This window comes from Embiotoca jacksoni, unplaced genomic scaffold, assembly GCF_022577435.1.
Source record: "Embiotoca jacksoni isolate LCO1_2020_lvr unplaced genomic scaffold, fEmbJac1.0.p SCAF_7, whole genome shotgun sequence".
In the NCBI taxonomy this organism is placed as follows: domain Eukaryota; kingdom Metazoa; phylum Chordata; class Actinopteri; family Embiotocidae; genus Embiotoca; species Embiotoca jacksoni.
This window is the reverse complement of record NW_027185425.1, coordinates 21,020,522-21,047,934: the sequence shown is the minus strand read 5'-3', so window position 1 is coordinate 21,047,934 and position 27,413 is coordinate 21,020,522. Positions and strand designations below refer to the sequence as shown.

Below are 27,413 nucleotides of genomic sequence, written 5' to 3'. Positions count from 1 at the left end.
CTGAAGGCAAAGTCAGGACTTCTGTCACAGCTGACTGACTGGAGCGTGTCAGTCAGGTGAAGTTATTTGGCTTCATTTGATGTTTTAAGAGCATGTACCTCCTCACATGCCGGTTCACCAGGGGAGAGCTGAGTGGTAGAGTAGTTTGGTCATGGATCAGACTCCCACTGGAAAACCCACATGTTTGTTTGAAGTGTACACAACAAGAACGTGACAGGGAATAATCTGGGGAGGCAAAACTTTCTGAAGGCTTTTCTACATGCACGTGTGCACGTTCACAGGCATTAAAGGCAATAAGCTTTGGTTTGAGGTCGGGGTGGAGGCCGGGGTGGGGGATGGGGTGGAGGCCGGGGTTAGGGTGGACGAGGACGCCCCTCCATCTACTTTCAGGTGATTAGCAGCAGGTTTTAGTACATGAAGGCTGACCCCTATCAGAGGGCTCAGACGGTTCTCATGGACGAAGGTTGAGGTTCCTGGTGAGTAGCAGAGTGTTGGAGGGGAGGACGGGGAAGAGGTGGTGTCACTGACCGGTGTTAGCTTGCGCCCGTGCCAGGCAGACCTGATGGATGTTGCTCAATGACAACCCGGCACTGCGCCGGACAGACCACCTGCTCACAGGGAGACACGACAGGAAGACAGGAAGAGGACAGGAAGAAGACAGGAAGAAGACAGGAAGAGGACAGGAAGAGGACAGGAAGAAGACATGAGAAAAGAGGAACAAGAATTCAGAAGAAGTCAGTGATGAACGAGTGATTACAACTCCTGTGATATGATCTTTTGTCATTGTAGTTTGGTAGTTATTCTGACTCAGCAGATCTCTGTCTGTTTTCAATGATATGACGGAGATGTTTTTTCACCAGAGGGACAAATGTTTTCATCTTTCTCCTGTTGAACTTTTGGTCTCTGCTGCAGTGATCTGTACACTGAAGAACATTTAAGCTACAGAAAAAGTTTTCTTTACGATTGTCTGACTGGCGATTAAACACAAAGTTGACTTTCACATCTAGTGTACTTGTTTCATACCAGAATATTTGTGTTTTATGTCTTTAGTCAAAAAAGGTCTTGAAGATATCTTGAAAATGTGACGTAATTGTACCCAGTGGATGAACAAAGTGTGCCTACCGGAGGTGCTGACTCCACCCTGGGCCGGTTCGCTCCGTCTTTAGGAACACCGTTGTGTCCCGTGTTGATTCCCGGCACAGACCAGCTGTCCTGAGTGCCTTTACTGCAAAACAGACTGCAGACAGGTTCCAGCTATCAGTACAGGACTTTACACTAGCATCGCAGGAGAGCCAGAGATAAAGACTGGACACTAAACGTGATACATCATTTATTGAATCATCTTTTGTTTATAGTGTATAGCAAGAAATGGAAGGCCAGTAAGGGGCACTAACCTGCGACGGTATCCAAAGATAAGGAAGAGAACACAGAAGATGATGCAGGCGGTGCCGATGTGGATGCCGATGACGATGCTGCCCAGAGACGCCTCTCCATCCCGGCATTGACACAGACTGTTTCCTCCTGCAGAGAACACAGAAGTAATGAGGAACATCTCCACCGTGGAGAAGAACTGAGCTCTGACCACACACATGATGCACTTACACACTGCAGGATACATGTTTTTACAGCGTTTTATTTGTCCTTGACTGTGTCTGGTTTTCTAGCAGGGAGAAGTGTTGTACAGAGATATCCATCCTGAGTTTCTGTGTTTACATTTGGAATCTTACTCAGGTATAATGTAACTTCCAGGTTTCTTTATAAGGACAAACTCAGAAAGTCTAAAAATGATCAGATTTCTTCATTAAAGTCTGATTTACTCATATATTAAAACAATGTTCCTCGTTTACTGTAGAATATGTCAGGACCTGAAACTTTATACCCGACTCCTTTTGGTAGACAAAATCAGAACATTTTTTATAAAGTTTGTATTCTTTTGAATAAATGTTATATTAGACGTGTCGTCTTCTAACTCCTACACTTTGGTACAGTGCAAATATCTTATGAAATCTCTTTTGTCAAGGTAATATGTTTTTGTTTTTTTTAAATGCTATGATAATGTCTAATTTTAATTTGTGGATTATTCACAGGTGTTGTCAGAGAAGCTCCTTCTCACCGGTGGTTTTGCTGCTCATGCCCTCCTCTGCCAGTGACACCAGTCTCTTGGAGCAGTCACTCTCTCCGTTCCCATTGTAGGCCACCAGTTTCACTTCATACACTGAACCCGGTTCTGAAACAGAAGAAGTGTGTTGAAACAGTGAAGAAGGATTTGAGTCTTCATCTCAGTGAATGTCTGCTAAGAGTATGTGTGGTTATTTTTTCCAACAAAGCCTGCACACTGGACCTCATATTGGTGGTGTATAGATAAGAAAGAAAAGAAAACTGGATTAATTATATTGAACTGAATGAAAGACAAACATGATATCATGTCCATTTTATTCATTATACATTTTTCCTTCTGTAAATTACACACTTCTCCTTTCAGCCATGTGTTCCCTCTGTTTTTTCAGAGTGACTAATAACGCTCACAATAAATCCAGATATCCATTTTAGCCCAACTGTGTCTGTGATTGAGTTTTATTTCTGTGTACAGGAGGGCAGCATGTCTGGACACACTGGTTCATTTCTTTTCACTCCATCAGTCTCTGTTGTACTTTGTTGATGTTGAGCTGCTGTGTAGTTTATACCGACTCATATGACGGTTCGCAGGAGAATCATTGCGTCTCTGATATTGAGGTCTTAACCTACCCAAGTCAGAGATGGTGTGGGCGTTGATGTGACACGGCAGCTGAATGGGCCCCTGGTCGTCAGCGTGGGGGACCCTGCGGTAGGACAGCCTGAAGCCTTCAGCCTTACCAGCCTTACTGGGCAGCTCCCAGAGGACCTGCACTGAGCTGGAGTTCAGCACCTTGGTGAAGAAGGTGGGAGGGGTTGGCACTGGGTGGAGGGAAGAGAGATGAGATGAGGAGATCAGAGAAAAAAACAAAGCAGTAGCAACGGTGCAGCAGCTAGCAGGACGTGAACAGTAAAGACAACAGAATACAAACCTAAAGAAACATTACAAATAATACAACTCGTAAAATAATGACGCTAATGGAAGAATGTATTAAAGGAGAACATTTATCTAGATATACTTTCTTAGATGAGGAAGAAAGTCTGTGCACAAATATTCAAGATGCTGATGCAATATAAAACTAAATTATAATAAAGCCAAACAATCACTGTCATATGAAATCCTCAAAATAGAAATGAATCAGCGGACAGAGCAGGAGTCCAATTTCATTTGTTCTTACCGCCCCCTAGTGTTGTGGCGACCACAGTGTGGGACTGCTGGCTGGCTCCCAGAGGAGAGTAGGCCCTCAGGTAGAGGGAGTAGGTGGTGGCTGCTTCCAGGTTGGTCACATCGTGCCGAAAGGTGCCTTTACTGATGGCCTCCTGCAGCTCCAGACTGTCAGGCTCTGAATCACACAGACATTTAGATGATCTGTGTGTGTGTGTGTGTGTGTGTGTGGTGTTGCTGACACTCACCTCCTATCTTGCGGATGTGTAGCACGTATCCGATGATGCCCTCGGTGACGTTGGCGGGAGGCTGGCTCCATGTGATCTGCAGGCTGTTGGTGGACAGCGCGGCGGCCTGCAGCCCCTGAGGTGCAGCCGGAAGGTCTTTAGCTTGAGCCACAGCCAGACGAGCGCTGGCCTGGTTGGTGCCGGCGCTGTTCTCCGCAATGCACTGGTAGATCGCCTCATCCTCCGAGCTGATACGGGTCAGAGCCAGAGTGCTGCACAGACAACACACAGCTGTCAGTCCACTGTCAAAATCATTACTAATCCCAAACAACAAGTATTAATACCTTGTTTTTTTCCTGTGATTATTGTGCATATCCAAATGTTGCACATTTCAACTTACAGATGTGTTTCATTACAGTAAAACTGGGTCCTGGTGGGTTTCCAGGTCAAATTTAATGAAGAATAAGGTCTTTATCTCACACAGACGCTCTGGGCTCTGGGGCCTCAGTTAAGGGCCTGTAGTTCAGTTTTTCCTGCGGCCTTCGGTATGTGCATCCAGCCCTGATGCTCCTGACTGCTGCCTCTATTATTACTGCAACGTCCTCTTTCTCTGCCATCCTTACACAATGACACAAACGAGTTTTATATATATACAATAATGGAGTAAAACTGCTGTAAACCATGCTGAGGGATTTTTTTTTTAATCCAAACATAGGGCTAATTTGCTTGAAGTGACGAGCACAACTCCCCTTTCTGTGCTGCTCTGCCACCATGTGGTGTTTCTGTATAACGCAGGTCTATAAAAGTCTGCTGATCATAACTGACTGGTTTCTCCTGCTTTTTGAAACACATCATCCAGTTCAACCACAGCGTTCAGGGATACGTTTAACGTTATAGTCAGTTTGAAAAGACCCCGGATGTTTGAAACACTTTTAGACTTATGGACTCTGCTACTGTTATCTACACGTTCAAACTGAAACTTCCTGTTGCAGCTTTTCATGAAGCCAACTATTAATTTCTATACTTCTGTAGACTCAACAAGCCATCTCTTTAGTAAGTGGTCCGTCAGGATCATAATGAATCAGTCATGTTGAAGAATGTGTTTTAAAGATTCACCTTTGCATCTGTCATACTTTGAAAGAAGATCTGGGAATGGAGAGACTGAGATATTTTATAGTTTCATTTTCTGGTAAATGAATCACCTACCTGTTGTTATTGGTCAGCTTTACGTTGTGTCCGGGCATCAGGACCTTGCCGTTCTTCAGCCAGATGAGGTGAGGCTCGGGGACCCCTTGGGCCACACAGGTGAACACAGCACTGCCCCCTGCTGGTTTGGACACAGACTGCGGCCACTGCAGGAACTCAGGAGGAGCTGAGGAACAAAGAGGGAGATCAGACACAAAGTGCAGATACAAAAATAAATAAATCACAGTCCAGAACCTGATGGAGGACATGGTGATGAATAACTGGTGCAGAGTAGCTTGATTCACTTAAATATGTGAACAGAATCATGAGGAAACAAGTGTGCTTCAAGGTAACAAAGTAAGTATAGGGAGCATTAAAGCAAGTAGAGCCTTTTCTATGAACCGCCAAAAATGAATCTGGACGGAGGTCCATGGGCAAAAAAAACCAAAACATCTTTATGAAATTATATTTCATTTAAATGGATTAACATTCTCGTTTTAAAATAAAATTTCAGAATAATTTAAACTTTTTAAGCTTTGTAAAAGTAATTTTAGTTTTTGCAGAAATTATTACTAAAAACAGTAATCTTGACAATTTCTTCTACATTTTCTTGACTTGAATCACATTGACTGGCAGCTCAAAGTCCATGAAGTTGGACACACTGACAACACATGAGCATCAGCAGGAGAACACCATCACTGTTCGTAGATAAGATGGAGGTCAGTGGAATTTAACAGGAAAACTTGTTCATCATGTTGAAGTTGACATGGTACCATTGAGCTCAACAGACAAAAGTGAGTCACTGTAGTGTTCAGTCTGAACAAGAGAGAGAAGACATGACGTATCTTGTTAGTAACACAACTGTAAAATCAACAGTGACTGAAACTCAGCAGAACAGAAGAACAGTTCAAACGGGCGACAATTGAAAATGGATCTGGAATGCAGCGAAATGTTTTTTCTTTCTCATGTCTTGTTAAAAACAGACATCAACAAGCTGTAACATACACTATAGTCTTAACCAATCTTCTTTTTTATTGTCTAGTGTTTACTGAGTCCAAACAGTCGAACTTTACAATCCTCAGTTATATAAAAGTCAACTTCTAACTGACAATATGGCAAAAAAAAAAATCCAACCAAACTCCCAAACTGCCGTTATAAGACACAACATAAATCATAGTGTACCTGAAAGAGTTGATAAGACCACCTTCATTCTGGTTGATTACAACCTGGTATTACTTTTGTAGTTTTAACCATGTTAATCATCATCAGGCACAACATTATTTAGAAAATGTGCAATATTAAAGAGGCCTAAAACAGACTGCTGACCATCAACAAATTCATCATTCAGCTCTCTGCGTGATGAAGCTCTGTTTCAAATGGCTTCAGTAAATGTGCATAAAAACACTTAAATACAAGAGAAACATAAATCTGACACATTTATACAACTCTTCATTTTTAGTCACTGAGAAATAAACAGAATTAAAACATCAGTTTGTGTGTTTGAAGGGAGTCTCTGCATCCTCAGAGGGAGTCAGGTCCCTTTATATCACACACACACACACACACACACACACACACACACACACACACACACACACACACACACACACACACACACAGAGACAGCTGACCAGGCCAGTCCTCAGCTGTCCCAGACAGGTGCAGGGTTCACTGCCCCCCTCCCCCTCACACACACACACACACACACACACACACACACACAAACTTCAATATCAGAACCACAATAGACGAGCAGTTTTATGTTTCAGGCAGCGGTCCATAAGCACTGAAGCCCCGCCCCTCTTCAGTCCGTGTTCAGCATCTCATTGATCTGTTGACCTCGACACCCATTGTGAACCCACAACCCCCAACCACACACCTCAGTGTTAGGGGGGGGAGGGGGGCAGGTTCAACAAGATGACCATTTCAATAAGAACACATTCATCACTGCAGACTCGTCTCTCATTTACAGGTCAGAACAATCTGATTAAAATAAGGTCTGGTTCATCTGAGTCCAAATGGACCTTGGAAGGAGGAACAAGGAGGTGATAGTGGCAGACGGGACAGTGGGTGTGTGTGTTTGTTGTGTAGTGATGAGGTAAAGAAGTGATTCTGGATTAAAGAAGCAGATTTAATATGATCATGACTGCTTCAACATCATTCACAAACTTCAGAAAATTACTTCAGACTTTAGATGACATTTTGAATTCTGTGCAATATTAACGAAAGTGAATTTAACTGAATATCTATTGGTTGGAGGTGGATGGACTGTGTGTGATGGTCTGTCTGACAGCAGCTCTCTCTGTAAGTCAGAAGAAATCCTGAGAGTTGTGATGCTGCAGTCTCATCCAGACAGAGCACCTCATCATGGCCTGTCCACTGTCCTCTGTAGGACACAGCCGGGGACAGAGTTAGCAACAAACCTCCCAAACAACTGTGTTCAACTTGAGAACACATTTGCACCTCTGCTGCAGGACTGTGGATCTCTGACAGACAAATTGAGGACAGAGAGCCGACCTCAGACTCTCATTATTATTAAAAGACCCACTGCTCTCACATCTCTCTGCTCTCTGGCATGATGGACAGAGTCCAAACAGCCAAAGCACACAGGAACCAAGGACAACAGTCACAGTACTGAAATGCAACGTCACTGATGTACGGACACTCAGCTGCTGCTGTGTTTATTATTGACCCTCAACCAGTCAGGAGTGTAAAGATCCAGACGGTTGTCACTGAACACATGTTCCCTCCAGGAGTTCACTGTAACCACAATGCTTCACTTGGATCACAGACATCCTTTTACTTCAGACTTTGCTGTAACGAGTCAGCAGTAAACTGGTTCACCTCTAACCTGTGAAACTTCCTGCAGCAGTCGTCTAGAATCAGAACCAGAACAAACCATCACATATGTCAGAACCTCTGAAGGAGAGGAGACCTTACAGAGGAACATCAGAGTCTCCACCAGACATCCACAACCACCAGGTCGCCCCCCAGCCCCCTCCAACATCCACTGACTTTAAGTCCCCCTCAACATTTGATTCAGTTACAATGTCGAGCGCTTCAACTGCGTTTCCACAACAGCACCAGAATCCTGCTGCATCAAAGTATGTTCAGTCATCATCATGTATGAAATACACTCAGAGTTAGTCCCGCTGCAGGACAGGAAGGGTCCACTCGGTAATCATTACATAGAATCAGACAGAAACAAGAAACACCTGAACGAGTCTAGCAGTTTCAGTTTTACCTAAACATGTTCAATTTAGTAGCTTTACTCTTCAACATCAGCTGATGTCTCTTTGTTGGCTTTTAGCTCTTTAAACAATGGTTAGTTAACAGTCACAAATAACAGTGCAAGTGTGGAGTGCTGCTTTTGTTACCTGCAGATTAATATACAGTAATTTAGAAATATATTTAACATGCCTTCATATATGCTTTTAATAAACATCTGCCAGCCAATTAAAGTTGAAAAGGAGTGTTTTTGGGTGTCATGGTGTAATAAAATGTTCTAACTGCCCTGTCAGATGGATTTTAATGACACACTGAAGTGAATGGCAACATGAATAAAAATCCTCCAGAAGCTTGAAAGTTAAAAAAAAACACTTTCATACATGTAAGACGGTGAGTTTGGTAAATTTGTGGCTTTTAGAAATGATGATTTCTTTCAGTATCGTTCTCAGATTATACATCAGTGTGTGTGTGTGTGTGTGTGTGTGTGTGTGTGTGTGTGTGTGTGTGTGTGTGTGTGTGTGTGTGTGTCTTCTGTTTGTGTGTATGTGTGTGTGTCGGGAGGTGGGGTGAGTGTGAGTGTGAGTGTGTGTGTGTGTGTGGGGGGGGGGGGGGCATCATGATGTCTCAGGGGGGACAGCTGTCCGCCCCCTCAGCTGTCCCCGCGTCCCGTTGAAAGTGTCGTGCGTCGTCAGCTGAGAGTCCTTCAGTGGATCTATACTTTGTATCGATCAGTGTTTCTGTTGACCTTGATTTTCACCTCGCCTCAAATGTCCGGCTGTATTTTCACCTTTTGTTTTCATCTGATTGGACGGCTTCTAAACTACATTAAAATATGTTTGAGACACACTTTCCTTTTCCTCATAAACCTGAACATGACAATTGTGTGCAGAGCAGCCTGTGATGAGTCATGTAACTAATGATGTACAACAAGCACAACAAACCTGCATGCACAACGTCACTGAAGCATTAAGACTAGAAAACTATTTTATTTTAGTTAAAGGTTAAATAATTTAGAAGGTAACCTGTAAACTAGGTAAACTGGTACCAATTCAAGGAAACAAAAACAGTGACAATAAGCATAAAAGTACCAGCTTTGCTTATGTTCAAAGGCATTATCAGGAAATTAGATAATAGTCACTCCCATGTGGTGTTTATTTTCCACTGGAGGAGATGTTAGGAGTGAAATAAGCAGGAAACACCATGACTGAGTATTTCTGTTTTTGTTTTTCTAAAAGACTAAGTCCATATTAATGTTTAATATGAATCCTTAGTGTGAGGATGTTAAATGAAGGGTGGAAAGTGAACTGAAGGGGGCTTTGCGTAAAAGATCTGCAGCGTATCTGGTCTGGAAACCATGTGGACAACAGTGTGTGTGTGTGTGTGTGTGTGTGTGTGTGTGTGTGTGTGTGTGTGTGTGTGTGTGTGTGTGTGTGTATGGGGGTGGGGGTGAGGGGGTAGCATGGTATTAAAGCAGCAGCCCTCACTGGGATGCAATCCATCTTCCACAAATTCCAAATTAACCCTGAGGCCACGCCCCCTTTCTCCCTCCACCTCCCTATCTGTCCGTCATGGCTGCTCCGCCCCCTCCCCCTTAATCAAGGTCAGAGGTCAGAGGTTGCAGTTCGTCCGCCCCATCCCTCCCCCCGGTAGTCTCCCCCCTGCCTGCACCTTGCATTGACCATCCAGTCGTCCCCCCGCTTTCTGTCCCTCCGTATGTTGGAGTCTTTGTCCCCCCGTCCTGGCCGTGACCATGGACACTCACAGACTGTGTGAAAGTTCAGACCTGAGCTAACCTGTTGAGCAGCAGCCGTCCTCCTCGCCAGCCCTCCGAACACAACTTCAACTGGATGATAAAACATATTCACCACAACATCTCTACGATCTCTACGAACATCTTTACGAAGACGACGGACGACTCGACTGTTTCACAAGTTAAATGGAGACAGAGATATTTTCTTCATGTTTCATTTAAACACAGTATTTCCAGAAATGAACAACAAATATTCCAAACTTGTTTCTCAACAAGGACTTTAAATGTAAACGTTTTTCAATCAGAAGAAATCTTTTTTTTTTTTAATTTAAAACTTTTTAAGTGACTCAGAGCCATAATTTGAGAAAATATGCAAAACAAAATATGTCAAAGCTTGAGGTTGTATATGTCCCTTAACTGCATATGTGAACATATATGTTCTATACTTGTATGTAGAAAAGATTTGTAATATTAGGAAAAAAAAAAAAAAAAGTATTTGTTCTTTTCTTTAACTACATGTATCTGTGCATTCAAGTATCATTTTACCAGATAAGAATCTAATTTGACTGCATAAATAATGAACACATCATCTCATGGTGACTGGAACAGACAGTAAAAATCTAGTGTTTGGATGCAGAATACAATCATTTTACTTTCCTGTAGGTCTGTGAACACATTGTGAGGTCGTGTTAGCAGAAGGACAAATCCTGAAGCTCTTTGTTCCCTCTCACCCAAAAAAGAACAAACTGATCAATAAATTAATGAATATATTAGAGATCATCCCTTTCGCCCCTTTGAACGGCCACTGAAAGAGTGACAGGGGGAAGTATCGATTGATCTGAAACAACAGGAACAAAAGGACCGATGGATGAAGGAAAAACTGAATTATACAAATATAGATTTTTATGTCATGGAAATTTAATGAAATGTGCTTCAGATATTATTGGGATTCATATTTTAAAATGTATGTCAATTTAGAGGACCAAGTGTCCACTGTAATGTTAACAGTGAGTCTTTCAACTTTATCAACAACTTATCCCAGATAGCCTGGCTGAATCTCAAACAACAACAACAACAACAACAACAACAACAACAACAACAACAACAACAACAACAACAACAACCTTCCCTCCTTCTACCTCCTTTTATTGATCAGGTCCATTTGACTGTTTGACTGTTTGTTAACGTGCAGAACTTTGGTCAACCTGTGTTGTGCTTCAAATGTGATATATTTAAATAACTGTCCAACACTACTAGTTGGACAGTTAGTAGATAAACATGGAAACAGGACTTGGAATTGTAGCTGACCAAAGTGAGATCTAATTTTAAAAACTTCTTTTATACTGTTAAATCTATTATAGAGTTGTATCCTATGTTGTATTTTATAAGTTGATCATATGTTTTGTGAGTAAAATCAATCTCCTTCTTCACAGTATCTGTCGACATACAGCTCAGATGTGTTTCAGGATTTACTTATATAATATTTACAAATTAAATTTCATCACCATAGAAACCAGAGGCCGCCTGCTGGCTGAAAGCTGAACCCTTTAACTCTCTCCATGTTTCTGTCGTGACTCCCTCAGTGAGCTGGCCTCAGGACAGCCAATTAAAACACAGCTAATGACAGAGAGGAGTTTCAGTGGGCTGAGAGGAAGGACATGAGTAGGGTGATGGATGAGTCCACATCCAACCCCCACAGCAGGACCATCCTCAGCCTCTTCCCCCACTGAGCAAATGGGGGCAGAGGTGAGAGGAACGCACTACCCCTCACCCCACCCAAACAACCCCCCAACACCACTTAATTAAACCAGTTACAGGATCTATCATGGAGGTCCAGTAATAAAACAAAGACTGCAACAATGGCTGCAGAGAAAATACATGTGTGCTGGTCAATTTCTACAACAGTGTGTCCAGTATAATTATAAATATTATATTTATATCTATATATCATCTGTTTGTATGTAATTCCATCTAATTTATCTTCAGTGCATCTTCCCTCAGCCTTTCCTTCCATGACCCTGCCACACTCTGCAGCAACATGCTGACATATTAAAGGAACAGTCCAACATTTACTTCTTTATGTTGCCCCGACTCAGAAGTCTCAGATGGATTTCAGTCCCATGTTTGTGTCCAGTACAGAAACACGGTGAACAGGGCTGATCTGCTGGCTGAGCTTCATCAACAGGGGAGATAAACACATCTTCTGACAACTTCCCACTGACTCTCTTCTCAAGTGATATTAAAGAAGCTGTGTTGTAAATATGAACAAAGATAGGTGAGTCTCATTTACTTGCAATAATTGACTTTAGTAGCCACAAGCAAACTTGTGAATAAGACATCATCAAGTGTTTGAAAGTGTTTGTCTCCATGGAGCTGACCGAGTTTAGCTGCGGTAAACACATCAAACTGTCCTTATGAGGACCACAGCTCCAGAAATATGAGCTCACGATGTGGTTTATCATTTGAACCCATTTCTCCACCAAAATTATATTCCATGAGTGTTTTAAAAACACCGTTCAGATCATATTGAAGGTAGAAATGATATACAGAAAGCTGAAATGAATATTTACACAAAGTTTAAGACAATACGTTTAAGCACAAGTTTTCTTCGTAAGCTGATTCTTTTTTAAATGCTGGTTTTGGCCTCGTCTGCACTGGACGCAGCTGGAATAACTGAAAATGATATGATGTACACATGTTGGACAGATGTGGTCGGTACTGTTGGGATGATGGAGCTCTTTGCATCAGAACACTTTAGTCTGGCCTCACCTTGTACCACCAGGCGTCCGAGCGCTGTGCGTCTCATTCTGGTACCGGGCCTGTTGGCAGCACACACATACACACCAGAGTGCTGCAGGGAAACATCTGAGATCATCAGGTTCCCCGTCCCCAGAACCTGGATACCCTCCACCCCGATGGAGCGTCCATCTGAGGGACACACACGCACACAGACACGCAGAAAGGGTTAATAAAGTTGGAATAAAGCATGTAATCTTCTACCAACATGAATCCTATTAGAGTGTTTCAAACATACCGAGTCGGCTCCAGGAGACGATGGGCCGAGGGTTTCCTGTGGCGATGCACTCTAGGATGGCCGTCTGATGGACAGTGATGGTGAGATTCTGGGGTCCCGACAGGATGACGGGTTCTTTGTAGGTTCTGGGAGCTCCACCTGGACGAGAGACAGAACACAGAGAGTGAGTGACAGAAAACACAGAACAAAGACGGTAAATGAGTGGAACAGCTGGTACGGCAGAGTCCACGTCGGTCCACAATAAACTGTTTTCATGTGCTTTCACATTGTCAAACACACAACACAACACAACTCTGTGTAACACAACATTTCATGAAATTACTGGTGGATATTCCTGAAGAAAAATGTGAGTATTCTCCTTTAAGGACTGAATCAGCAGCTTCTGTATCGTGCTTTTACTCCACGTCTTCTTATATATTAAAAACCACACAGTCAAAAATATATCTTTCTTTATAAATAATATATATATGCTTCATTTAAATATGAAGTTTAAATTAGCACAGATAAATATGTATATAACTTGTCAAGCTATTTTATCATACCAAAAGATGCAATAGATGATTTTAATGTCTGGAAGACTTTACTACCTCAGTGCCATAACTCAGAAACAGAAGGACAGAGTGTGACCATCTTCCTCCTGTGGTCGCATCCTCAATGTGTGACTCTGATCTAAACTGTGCTGATTGTCCATCTCTTCTGTGTGTGAAACATCCACCTTTTACAATCTGCAGCCTCTTTACAGCAACATCCAGATGTAATGCATCATCTGCTGTCATTTGGGTTTATTGTCCAACCGTGTGAACACATTCAGGACTCCCTCAAAGTGATCACTACATATTACATATTATATGAGTCTGGACAGGCTTGGATGGAAACTGTAACTTGACTGGTCAGTGACTACGAGGTGGCAATGATTAATTAGCTGAAACACAGAGCCTGGAAAACAAAATAGGAGTAACTGTTTAAATAATTACCATCTGGACTGTCACTGTGAAGCAAAACTTTCATAGTTACAGAAAATTAACTTAAAGCCAACATAGTAAGAAAGAGTGCAAGAATATCTGCTGACTAATGTTTTCCAACAGATTTGATACTAAAAGCCTGAACTGTGACATAAAAACAAAAGTTCACTTTTCAGCTTTTTGGTGTTTGGGAGCAGCACAAGTTATAAACACACCATACGTCCTTACAGTTTATTTCATAAAAACATGAATGCTGTTTACTCCACAGTGTTTTACCTAAATGAATATGACATGCTACATTAATGTACACCTACCTGTGACATTGAGAGTGGCGTCATGGCTGTAGCGAATGTTGGCGATGTTGGTGGCCACGCAGCGGAAAACGCCTGCATCCGCCGGCCTCGCCCCCGTCACCTGGAGGATGCCCATCGGTAGGAGAGTGTACCTGGACAAAGAGGAGGAGGAGGAGGAGGGACAGGTGAGCAGACAACTTTTTTATCACTGTAAAACCATCACAGACTAAGACGAGGAATTATCTTCAGTTACAACAGGTTCACATATTTACACTCTGTGACAACCATAAAAAAGGTGCAATAATTTGACTTTTACAAATTCCTTTTACTTGTTTTGAAGCTTTCAAGATACATTTTATTCCCTCCTGATCACGGATGTAATGGATGTAACCAGTAGATGTGATCTAAGTCTACCAATTGCACAGCAAACTGAGCAAACAAGCTGCAGGAGTGAAATGAGTCAGAATCAGAACTGGATTTGAAATTATGTAATAATCAAAACAGTGAGAAAAAAACAAAACAAGGAACGGTACAATGTGACAAAACTACAACACAAAGCTTTGACTTGTTTTTTTGGTAAATGATAAACATCCCTTTGTGGCCACCACATATTATACTGTTGACAGTGTATGTGAATGAGCTTCATGTGCATACTGCTGTGCCTACAGTCTCCTACAGTGTTCACTGTAGTATCTGTACTGCTGGTATGTGTGTTACCTCTTGTCAGTGGTGTTGAGCAGGACTCTGTCTCTCTCCCAGCTGATTTTGGCTTCAGGTACTCCGTTGATCTGACACTGGAGGCGAGCGACGCCTCCCTCGTCCACAGACATGGAGGCTGGGTGGGTGTGAAACTTGGGAAGAGCTGAGGAGGAAGATACAGAGATGAGTCTTAATGAGGAAGATACAGGACATGGATGTGACTTATAAACACTGCGGATGATTTCAGCTTCAATATCAGTTTACTGATATATATAATCCCTCTTTGTTAATCATGAGAAAATATCTCAGATGATGTCACTGTGATGTCATCAGGGTCATCTCAGTTTGGGTTTGACTGTGAACTTATAATATAGCAAATATAGACTATGGTCATAAACCATGGAGTTTATGAGACTGGTCAGGCCTTGAAGAGAGGCATTATGGGAAATTCAGCATCACTGTGGTTTGGAGCTGGACGTATACTTATAGCTAAAAGACTCAGCTCTGCTTCTTCAATTTTGACTTGTTCTTAAAATCTGTTTCTTGTAGGACCCCCAACAATATGGAAGGGAAATACTCTTTAATATATAACTATCCAAGTTATTTATTTATTATTCTGTAATAAAAACTGTCAACAATTTATTGGAGATGATAAATAGATTTTCTGTCATGTCAGATTGGGAGACAGATTTTCTGACATTTCTGAATTTGCTGAGGAGAAAAAACATCCATGAGCCTTCAGTTCTCACTGCATCTGACTGATTTAAACTGTTTGGGTGCCTTTGTTCGTCAGGTAGATTTCCAGTGAGTAATGCAATTAAATGAAAAAATAATAAACTTTTATTACCAACTAAACGAATCAATTTTCTTTTCCATACATCCTTACTGTTCTGTGTTGTGTGGACTGAAGTGGTGCAAAGTTTTGGATGATTATTTTCATCTTAATTTGTTTCCGTATTTGGACATTATTGCCATGTTTTGTTCCACAGAAACTTTTCATCCTCACTTTGTTCTGTCTTCCTGAATCTCAATGTGAGCCTAAAACAACATAATCTCTTCCAGGAGTTCCTCTCACCTTCTTGTACACACACATTTGATTGCTAATAACCTGGTGGCCATAATCAATAAGTTTGTGTAGCATAGAGAAGGGGTCTGCATATGAGAGAGCATCACCATAGCAACTCATTGCATTGAAGCAAGATCATCTCTTGGATTACCCATAAACCCCTGGTTTTATTGGTCGAAGTGAAGTGGTGAGGAGGAGTAGTCACGTAGTGTGCGTGTGTGTGTGTGTGTGTGTGTGTGTGTGTGTGTGTGTGTGTGTGTGTGTGTGTGTGTGTGCGCGTGTGTGTGTGTGTGTGTGTGTGTGTGTGTGTGTGTGTGTGTGTGTGTGTGTGTGTGTGTGTTCAGCATGTAGCCCCCTACAGTAGTGTTATTAATAGGTTTTCCATGATGAGACGCTGGGATGTGTTGGGTGAGATATGTGTCCTGGACCGCTGAGTCCAGAGGGGGCTCGGGTTATTAAGTATGATGCAGACATGTTCATTTTTTAAAGCATCATTTATAACATAGCTCTGAACCTGTGGGGTATTTCTGACAGAGAAAAGGCAACATGCAGAGACGAGCTGTGGGACATCCTCTGCTCCTGCTGAAGGTTTATAACCTGAAAGTAATGCAGGGATGTGGATATTAAAATCTAAACTACTTGTATCTTTACTTCAATAGGACAATAGGACTGGAAAGTGTGAATCCTTCATATCTAACTCACAAAATTAGGACCGTAATAATTTTTTGGACGGACACAGGAGTCTTTATTAACTGTCAATTTTCCCATATATCTGATTGATTTCTGTAATTATGATTTGTTTTTTCCAAATCCCCCCCCAAAAAAACCTTCCACTGTGCTTCTCCAGTTTCAACTCGTTTGCACTGTGAGAAACTTGTTCTGCTCTGATCACCACTGACATTATTCTTGGGAATGGGACCACATTTCACTTTCAAAACTCCAGAAACTGGTCTCCTCAGTTCCCAAACATTTACAGAGTGTTGTTAAAACAAGAGGTGATGCAGCACAGTGGTGAACATGATCCTGGAACAACTTTTTAGAGACATGCTGCTGCAATCAAATTAAAAATAAGCAATTGTTTTTTATAAAACAATAAAAGTTACCCATTTTAACATTTTATATTTTATCTTTGGTAAATTTTCAATCAAATATGAGTTTACATGATTTATGAATCATCAGATTCTGTTTTTATTTACATTTTACACAGCGTCCCAACTCATTTGGAAACGGGGTTGTATTTGTTATGTTGCATCACACATATTACACACGTGTTCTATAAACTACAGTGTGTGTCACGCTCCTTTGTCGTGCAGTCGATCACTTACATGCCAAAAGGACTTTGGCCTTGCAGCTGACCAGCATGCCGTAGCGGTTTTGGGCGGCACAGTCGTACTCGCCCATGTCTGCATCGCTGCCCTCTCTGCGTTTCTGGAAGTTCCGGATCAACAATGTGCCGTTTTCCAGCACTGAAACTCGAGGGCTGATGGGTAATGGGACCCCGTTTTTACGCCATGTAACCATGATGGGCTCCTCGCCCTGCACCCGACAGTCCAGCATGAGTGGGCGATCCCTCACTGCGATCACATCACTGGGCTCCTGCAGGAAGGACAGCTCTGAGGCCGAACACAGACCTGCACACAGGACGAAGAGGAAGGGGATCAGAGATGAAGGTCTGCATTAATACTCAGCAGCTTTCTCAACATTTGAATTTTTCAGTCAAAATATTTGGAGAGAGAACCTCATTACATTTTAGAGTTTCTGTATTTTTGTCAGTATATTCTCAATAGTTCATAAAGGACTGATTACGTGAAACCCTAACCAGAGCCTAAACATGAACCTAAGATTAACGTAAAACCAGCCTTCACCCTTTAAATCTAATGATTTGTCATTTTTGTCCCTAAAAGGGAGGCGGGTTCCAACAATGTGACTGTAAACAGATTTATGTCCTACAAGAACACAAATATAAATACACATATACAAACATATGCACATGCTCGATGTGTATGTTGCTAACTGTGCTGCCAGAGCTCAGGTCTGAGTACTATCTGAAGTGATTGTACATACAGAAGATATTTTCATGGGTCAGCCTCAACTTCAAAGTGAATGTGAGTTTCTGCTTATATAAAAGGTAAAAATATAACACAGAATATGACACAAAGTTTTGATCTGAAACTGAAGGCAGAGTCGGGATTACTGGTCCAACTTGATCTACTTTATAGTTGCATATAAAAAAAAATTAAAAAAAATACAAACTCCAACTCTAGAAACCTGCTAGTAGAAATAACTTTCATACATTTTTCATGTTGTTTAAAGTTGTTCTTCATACTACAAGAATCTCTTCAATCATAAACAGACCCAGGCAGAAACCCTGAACTGCAGTATCCAACCTTTAATTAATCTCAAACCTACAGACATCCCAGGGCTCCAGAGACAACAGCATAGGGGGAATCTTCTCTGTCAGACATCAAGCCTCAGGAAACCCGACTCGAATTCCCCCAAAAACTTCACTGGACAACAAAAAGCATCTGATTTGATAGATGATGCATTTGGTTTTTACTGAAGATGAGCCACAATGGAGGCTGAATGCCACCGAGCCATCCAGCCAGAGAGGGCCACAACAAAGCCTGACGGGGAGGAGAACACTGCAGAGGGTTGCTGGGGTCAAGTTAGGAGAGTCCCCATTGAAGCAGGGACCCATAGTGACAATAGTATTATGACTATGCTTATTTGCACCCAACCCCCAGTAACCTCGGTAAAAACTCCCGTCAGCCACTTTACACCCAAGGGCACCATCTGCCCCTTCTTATGCATCCAGCCCACCCCTCCCGTCCCTTCCCGTCTTTTCAGATCCATCTCTGAGGTGACTTTCCCATGCCACCAGATCTCTCCTCCTCGCCCTTGTCCCCTCTCCTCCGTGACCTCGGTGACACTCCCCGTCTTTCCCATTTTCTCTCGGCTCTTTTTTGGTGTTAATGTCCTCATATGCAAAGAACCTTCAACCCTTGCAGTCGTCGCTTTCCTTCCCAGCTGTGAAGCATTCACAATTACCGCTGCACTTGAACTAGCCAGATGCTTGATCAGTGTCACGATGGAGCACTGTTTAGGTTTGTGGTTGTTCAGCCACCATAAAGGATCACATCCCACTCACAGCTGCCTGCAGCTGAACTTGACTTTGGATGGACGACAGTCATTTCTGTAAAGTTCATTTCCACTCTGAAGGCCATCTGATGCTGTTTGCTGGTGTGTTGAACATTATTGTCAGTATACACTAATATTCTCATTGATTTTTAGTTTTCATGAATAACAACTAATATATTTTCCCACTTCTGTCCAACCTAAGCAACATTATAGGCAGTTTTTATCCACCTTTTAAGCATTCAGTAGATATGCCACAGATAAACTGTTAAAGATCCCTACAAAACAATAAATGAATAACCATTTTATAATGTGACAATGCAACTGTAAGGGTTTGGTGAGGTTCAGGCACAAAAACAGCCTCTTTCAGTTCATAAAAACATGATGGTTTGGGTTAAAATAAGTATGAAGTATGTTTGGTCAACCCATCCATCCACCCAACAATCACGAGTTCCTCCTCTGATCCCTTCATGATTTCTACCACCAATAACAATCTGTGTCACCTGAATGTAAACATGTTTTTGATGCCGTTTCACTTGAGGTTGCTTAAACTTCAATGTAACTATAGATCATAAAAAGCTGTTTCTACAGATCACCTGTGAGGTCACACCTGTTTTCTGTTCGCTAAACCTGAAAAATGAAATGTATTGAAGTATTATAACATTACATATCCAAACAACACAAAGGCCATTAGACTCACTGTTCAGCTGTGTTTTCCTCTGGATATGAGAAGGGTTCATGTTGACAACAGTCGGTGATAAACTGGTTTTGAGGTTTTGAACACAGCTGTGACATTTACCTGAAGCTGCTCTCCCTCCTCACAGTAACATCCACTTCTCTAATGTGTCAGATCAGGAAATGAGCATCTGCCCTCTTTGTAACGGCAGATCAGAGTCAGCAGAGACGGTTTTAGGTTTGCTGGTCAGCTGTGTCTGGTCAGGCTGATAGAGCTCCCCCACCCCCATCCCTCAGGCCTAATCATTCAGGACTCCCCAGGGGTGGCGGGCCTGTTTATTGAACACATGGTGTCTCAACCTGTGAAGCCTTAAAGACTGATGTTGATTTCTGTTGGAGAAGGTCTGAACATGGTGGTATATAAACATCATTTATTGTATTATTATTATTAAACTATTATTTATGTAGTTATGTTACATAACTAGGCAGGAGCAGGACCCTGTAAGATGTCATAAAACACTGAGATCAACATTGAATGGTAATAGACAACTCAAATTATTAGGAACCTCTGACATGATCAGGATTTTTGTAAAAATCAAGATTCCAGATTGGCTCCACATATGTGATTGTTAAAAATGTAGAAATACATCAGTGATAGTAAACATTGTCTTCTGCATTTAGCAACAAGTTCTCTTGGACTTCACGTCGTGTGGACGGCCTGCAGAGACGCTGCTGGTCTGACTGGTCCTGAGGATTCAATCTTTGTCTCCCAGTGAGTTTCTGTGACTGGTTTCAGCTCAATAATTAGAAAAGTATTTCAACAGTCGAGAGAAATCTGATGTTTTTATGGCATTAGGCATTTAGATGCAAGGTCAAAACACAACAATGAGACAAAGGTAGAGTCTGTCGCTCAGTTATTGTCAGTTATTGTCTCATGTTTTTGTTCCATTACACGTACTATCAATAGCACTTTATACAAAGAGACATTTTTAGTTTTGAGTCCCATTTTTTTTGGATGTGCCAAAGTAAGTTAACAGATAAATATCAAAGGCAATAAAAGTGATGAACCTGAATATTTGGCTGCAGATCCATTTGATGTACTGACAGCATCAAGTCTACGATCCACTGATTTAGTTTAATACCGTTCCAGGTGTTAACACAGCTGCCTTCAGGAGACGTTTGTTACAGGGACTCTGTCTTTAAGGTCCTCTACAGCAGGTCTACAGCTCAGTCGGTTTTATTCTACTTTCTGTCACTAATAGAAGCTTTGACTGTCAGTGTTTGAAATGTTTCTCTGGTCCAACCAGGTACATTGGAAAAATGACATAGCAAGATACTCCTGACTTCATCATCTGTTCCAGCATTAATAAAGATGAGTTCTAGAGGCAAACATCCATGAGTCATGTTTCACTGATGGGCTGGAACAGGTTGGATCAGGGGCCACTTCCTGTTTTCCTCCACACCTTTAGCTGATAAGAGGTTTGCTTCTCTAACTCTTCTGTTGGAGTTATTTCACACATTTGCTCTCTACACTGGTTCTGATGTTACTGATGGCTGTTTTTGAGGTTCTTCACAGCTCAAAGGATTTTTCTGTCAGTTGTTTCCATGGCCAGTTTAATCCATGCTGTGGTTCATTTTTAAGTGGTTTCAGGGGTTTCTTGTTTTTTCTTTCTGACCTGCTGTACCTGATATATCTGTTTCATCTTTTTCTGTCATAGTACCTGTTGTCAAGGAGATGCCAAGAATGCAGTCCTATACAATACTAGAAAACTACTGTCAAAATAAATATGTAGGATTATTCTCACAAACATGAGGGTTCATTGAAGAGAAGACTGATTGGATTTAATTATATTTTCCACCAAATAAACTGTTTTCAGTTTTCAGTTGTAGTTTGGAGCGAACCTCTGACGTGTGTTGTTTCCACACTGAAGCCTCAAATCCAGCTTGTTTCCAAGATGAAGAACGATAACAGTTTGTGAACACTAAAGGATTTTGGACAAAAACCGTTTAAAGAAAACTGGAAGAGTAAAATGTTTCAACTGAAGCTGCATGTGAAGTGACTGAGTGTGAAGCATTAGCGGTTGGGCAGGTTTAATATCGGGGTAGGACCGTAATGAGATTTTTTTCTGAGGGAGGGGGTTGTCCAGGAACCCCCACACTCACACCCGGTGCTACTAACCTCCAGGCCTCCGGGGTCATGAGAGAGACAGAGGTGGGAGGATAGATATGTAGATGAGGGGAGGGTTGAGGGGGGCTGCCGGTGTCCAGCCTGAGTTGCCCTCCGCTGCCATTGTTCAGACCGCTGCCCCTGAACTTCACACATCTCTAACCGACTCCCCATAAAAACAAAAAGACAACGAGGTCCTGATCACCATATAAACATGAGCTTTATCCTCTTTCCTCCTTCAGACAGCTATTTTGGAGGGCTGTGTGGGTTTGAGTTAGAAATGACAAGCAGATTAATTTGATTAATCCGTCAGAGTTAAAATTTAGGTTGTGGAAGCTGGGTTGAAGTTATATTCTTTCTCTATTAAATCTATTTTACCAGTAAAGGTGCTGCTGAAGGTCTGGTTTGGAAGATAAGAGTGACTGGACAGGAGTGAAGCCCATCGCCCTGAGGCGTCCTCCTTTGTCCTCCTAATGGTTCTTCCCAGTTCTGCCTGCTCAGAAACAGCAGCTTCTCTCAGGCATGTAACACACACATGCTACTCCAGTCAGGGCCAAGCGACCAGGTCTGTTGTTAAAACTTAGTGATGCATCGTTTACTAGGTGTCATGTGTTCAATGTCTAAACCCTGTTAGCGAAACATGAAGCAGATAAAACTTGTTATTCTTTATTTAGCCTGTAGGTGAAGCTATGAGTGGTGGTTCTATTTTCAGTGACTAATATTGAGAAACCTTTTTATACTAAATCCTTTTTTTTATTTAACAAAGGAAGCTAAAGTTTTGACAGTATTTAGATTGAAATCATAAACTGTCTGATGAAACAATGACCAAGATTACGAATCCTCCACATTTCTGTGCTTTCGTTTTTAAATCGCTGAGATTCAGGCAGAGAATCAGCACCAGAAATATACTGCGGTTTGGTACACAGCCATGTTCAACATATTCTCACTGAACAGTTCCATTTGCTAAATGTCCTGAAAGTGAACTCTACAAAAGATTTCTGTCAAATAATATGAAGAGTGTCTAATTTTTTGGTAACAATACGATGGTATTAACATCTTTTTAGGGCAACATATCTCATTACCTTTTTCTATTATTCTATTCTATTCTATTATTTTATTCTATTATTTCTATTATTATCTTATTGCTTCTGTATGCTGCTGTAGCGAAAAAAAATTTCCCCTCGGGGATTAATAAAGTAAATACCTACCTACCTACCTACCTACCTGACTAATAAATAACACGCTAAGGGCCCACAGTGTCCCATCTACATATGAAGGGTTGATATCTAATGGTCAGTGCCAAACAAACACAGTCCCTGTCAGCCATGTGACTCAATAACCAACATTTTCTTTTATAATGGAGAGGAGGCCTCTTTGTTTGCTCTCCAGATTCAATCAGTGAGGTTTAGGAAGCTAACAGAGCAGCAATGCTTAGGTCATCTGAGAAGTGAGCTGCTGTGTTAATGCTGCATGTCAGCTGCTACTGCACGATCAGTGGAAGCAATACTGGGCAAATTAGACTGTAATCTAAAGGGACAGCTATAGCAGAGGAAGAAGATGATAATTAGTAACATTATTTATTAAAGTATAAGAAGCCACTCAATTTATTTATTTAATTATTTATAGATTATCAAGAAAGTTCAAGTCCAACACTATTATCTTCTGTAACAGCAGTAAAGCCTGAGCCTTTATCTTATAAGGGTCCATCTACTCATGCACAGTTGAAGTTATATTAAATTATTGTCAAACTCTATCCGATCATGTGTTTGTACGGTCTAAAGCAGGCTTTTGTCGAGTGGACATTGAATGCTCTCTTTCTGGTGATGGAGAACAACATCCACAGTCCTGCTCCTGTGCAGAGGCAGCAAAGTTCATCTGCAACTGAGAGTTTCAGGATGTTTGGAGGGCAGAGTGGAGGAAATGATGTTCAGTGTCTATCCAGGCACCGGACTGATGCTTTACGACAGACTGAAACATTGTGAACCTGTGACTGTGCTGAAAGAAATCCTCATCATCATCCCAGACATCACTTTCACCAAACCTTGAAAACTTATAGAAGCAGCATGTTTCATGTTATAAACAATCCTTGTAGGAACTGCCTGGTACAACCACAGTGTTTCCCATGATGCACCTCTGGTCTCTGATGGTCCAACGTACAGTTTGATGATAAATGAAGCTGTGTGGTCATTAATTATTATATAATTAAGATGATGATAATATATTAAATGTCTATCCATCTGTTATGTTTCTGCTGTCATCCCCTCAGTGTTTCTGGACAAACAGGACAAATCTGGACAAATCTAAAACGTTAAGGATTGGACGAACCAACCAGAGTCGCTCTAACAAAAGAAGTTAAATAGACTAGTGGAGGTACGTTGTAGTAAAGAAAGCCGTGTGTGCCTGTCTCTTATAGTGAGGTTAATGCTGATGAGGACACTCCACAGAGTCCCATCAGCCTCCTCCTGGAGCTTCAACGGATTAAATCCTGTTTACATGAAGCTAAACTCTCCACAGATTGAGACGTCAGCCTCCTTTCTGTCCCCCCTGCAGGAAACACCAGCCTCCACAGGCCCTTTGTGTCCCCGCTAGGGTCCTCTGGCTGCTCTGTCCGGGACACTGTGTGGGTGAGAGACCAGGGGAGGGAGGGGTCTTCGAGGACACGGTCACGGGCAGTGTGTGAGGGATTACTTTACACACACATATCTTTAATAACGCTGCGACATGAGCCCAGACGGGGGCAGTGTTATGGAGATGAGGGTGTGAGGGTCAGGTCACTGCAGACCGAGCACTGTGAGGGAGGCTATTGTGTCCAAACCCCCCCTCCAAAATAAAAGCTCAGAGGTCAGTGACTCTGACCCCTCTCTGCCGTCTGTGTTTAAGGACACAACCTCCTTGACTGCACTGCTCTCCTTCTCATCTACAGCTTTGTGGGTTATTCTGAAAGTGTACTATATAAACATACAGCCTGAAAATAATTGTAATTAAAATTAGTTTTCCTTCAGGTTTTATATTTTCTGTGAAAATTTTCTGTGTACTTTTAATTATAGGAAATAGAAATATATGAATTTGTATTAGTATATAGTGGATATAGAAAATAATTTTGTTTACAGAAATTTGTTTGATGGGATTCAATTGAAATCCTTTAATGTTTATCCAAGATTAATAATCAAATCTCATAGCACCCCACTCCCACACACACACACACACACACACACACACACACACACACACACACACACACACACATTCAATGCCTTCTATTATCGTGTTGGTGGGAAGAAAGTGACATGATGGCTGCTGATTTGCATTTCACACTCAAGGCTAAATTAAATTGTTTTTATACCTTCTACAGCAGTCTTTCAGATTGGAAGACTGAAACATGAAAAACCAAATAAAACTGTACATGAAGTTAGTTTCACAGTTTCTATCCAGACAGTTAGCCTCACTTTGAGTTTACATTTACTGCACGCATGTAGATAGTGATAGGAACACCCAGCCAACTGGACTGAGTGTAACTGACCATTCAGTCTGAGTGGATGAGGAGGAGGACAGAGCAGAAGCCTGTGAGATACCTTCAAATACAGTGGCAGTAAACAACACCAGCACTGGTGAAACAGATCCAAAAGTGTACTTACTCAAACAGTAGAAAGCTGCAAGACAGCTGAGAAAGATGGATGGTTTCATTTTGGTCTTCTTCTCTTCAGCCTCCTGGACGTTAAAGCTTTGAACCCTTCCAACCTCTAAAATCAAAAACAGAAAAAGTAATCCAGATGGAAAGGCAGTTTCTTCTGTCTCCTCTTGTGTGGATCTTCTTTGGTGATAAAGCTTCACGTTTTGTTGGTATTAAAGCATTGTTACTCTGCTGCTGCCCAGCGTTCTGCCCTCTGAAGGCTGCTGGTCACGTCCAAACCCGCTCTGAGAATAGAGAGGACGACACCTCGGCCTGGACGCAGCTCATTAGTTATTCAGCTTCATTGTTGTCACTGAATGGACACTGATACAGAGGTTGTCATCGACTACTGGCAGGTTGGTCTCCTCTGAACCAATCACAGCCCTGCAGGGATGGAGAGGCAGCTCAGCCTGGGAGGCATGATTGATATTCATTTAAACTGGCTGACCGCTCTGCCCACCCCGCTGCCTAATGGGCCAGCTGTGGCCTGAGCTGGACACACGGCTCCCAGTCTGACTGAAGCTGTGACCCTAAAACTAAAACATCATCTTCCCAGGCAGATTATCAGACTGAGAAATATTCTGGATTCACAAGAAATGCCGTTCTGTAAAGAAACTCGTTTGGTGGTTTCAGTGCAGACTAGACGTTTCTGGACAAACATAAATTTTCTGTTTTTGAGTCTTGTTTGATGGAGGTCACATCCGTATTATAGGTGGACACCACTTATTTACCAGAAATGGCTTATTAGTCATATTTTAAATCACTTTATTAATTTTGTATAAATTATCTACAATCCTGTTTCCAAAAAAGTTGGGACAGTGTAAAATGTAAATAAAAACACTGCATCCATGATTTCCAAACAGAATCTCAGATTGTGGTCCATCAGACCTCAGGACAGTTCTCCACTTCACCTCAGTCCATCTTCAATGATCTCGGTCCAGAGAAGGCGGCGGTGTTTCTGATCATGTTTCTATCTGGTTTCTTCTTTGGAGAGTTTTAACCTGCATTTGTGGACGCAGCGATGAACTGTGTTCACAGATGATGGTTTTCACAAGTGTTCCTGAGCCCATGCAGTGATTTCCACTCCAGAATAGTGTGTTTTTAATGCAGTGCTGCCTGAAGGCCCGAAGATCACCACCATCCAACATTGGTTTCCAGCCTTGTCCCTTGTGTTCAGAGATTTCTCCAGATTCTTTGAATCTTTTAATGATATTGTGAACCGTAAATTATTAAATCCACTAATTCTTTAAAATGTTATATTGACGAAAACTATTCTTGAATTGTTGCACTATTTACCAACAGTCTTTTGCACTGTGAACTTTTTTTTTAGAAATGGGGTTGTATTTGTTTTGATTCATATTTGTTAAGTTGAAACAAAGAAGGCTCTTTGATGAGCGGTGAAATTTCCTGCAGGATCAATTGGCCTTCAGATAATACTTAGAAATCTAGTAATGTTTCAGCAGTAATGACAGCAGGAGGATACTTTTATACATCTTATGGCACCCTGTTCACGCAAATCACCAGACACACACACACACACACACACACACACACACACACACACACACACACACACACACACACACACACACACACACACTCTCCGATGTCCACCCATCCGCTTGACTAACAAGCCCCCAAATAAAGAAGAAAGACAAAACAGTTGACAGAGTTTCTTGTGTCGTGACACAGTGACGAGTGTCGAACACCCTCTAGTTTACACATATCTGATTTTCCACCAACAATTCAACTGTAAACTGGAGCCCGAATGACTGAAGCAATAAGATAGAGAAATGTTGCTCCTTTTAAAAAAGCTACAGTTTCCATTTTGTGAATAATGTTACTAAAAAAAAAACTCCTCTCTGTAAATTGAGGCGGGGAAAATGGCTGAGTCTCAGTCTGAGACAGCTGATTGTTAACTATTGGATAAATCTGCGGGGGCATGCAGATGGACACTCAACAAAACGACTATTGCAGAGAGTGGAAACATAAAGTTTTAGCTGGACAGGAGATGGAGCAGAAAGAGACTTGGGAGGGGATTAAAG

At 41.8% G+C, this 27,413-nt stretch overlaps 1 protein-coding gene across 1 annotated transcript; it reads right to left on the bottom strand.

Annotated features, from left to right (window-relative positions):
• Positions 1 to 533: 533 nt before the first annotated feature.
• LOC138214769 (immunoglobulin superfamily DCC subclass member 3) lies at positions 534 to 25,382 on the bottom strand. Its single transcript, XM_069176562.1, has 14 exons — positions 25,334 to 25,382; positions 17,047 to 17,352; positions 14,674 to 14,818; positions 13,978 to 14,108; positions 12,702 to 12,839; positions 12,437 to 12,595; positions 4,711 to 4,876; positions 3,526 to 3,776; positions 3,291 to 3,455; positions 2,746 to 2,934; positions 2,114 to 2,227; positions 1,395 to 1,521; positions 1,123 to 1,237; positions 534 to 608 (listed from the first exon to the last, which is right to left on the bottom strand). Exons 1-14 carry the CDS (start codon positions 25,380 to 25,382, stop codon positions 534 to 536), a joined length of 2,130 nt encoding a protein of 709 aa, XP_069032663.1.
• Positions 25,383 to 27,413: the final 2,031 nt, after the last annotated feature.

What these genes read in the sequence shown, in the direction of transcription:
- LOC138214769 (XM_069176562.1), bottom strand. Translation starts at nt 25,382, where the DNA reads ATGAAACCATCCATCTTTCTCAGCTGTCTTGCAGCTTTCTACTGTTTG. An exon ending in CGGACGCCTGGTGGTACAAG is followed by an intron (nt 4,877 to 12,436) that starts GTGAGGCCAGAC and finishes TTTGTTCCTCAG; the next exon opens with CTCCTCCTGAGTTCCTGCAG. An exon ending in ATCTTTGGATACCGTCGCAG is followed by an intron (nt 1,238 to 1,394) that starts GTTAGTGCCCCT and finishes ACCTGTCTGCAG; the next exon opens with TCTGTTTTGCAGTAAAGGCA.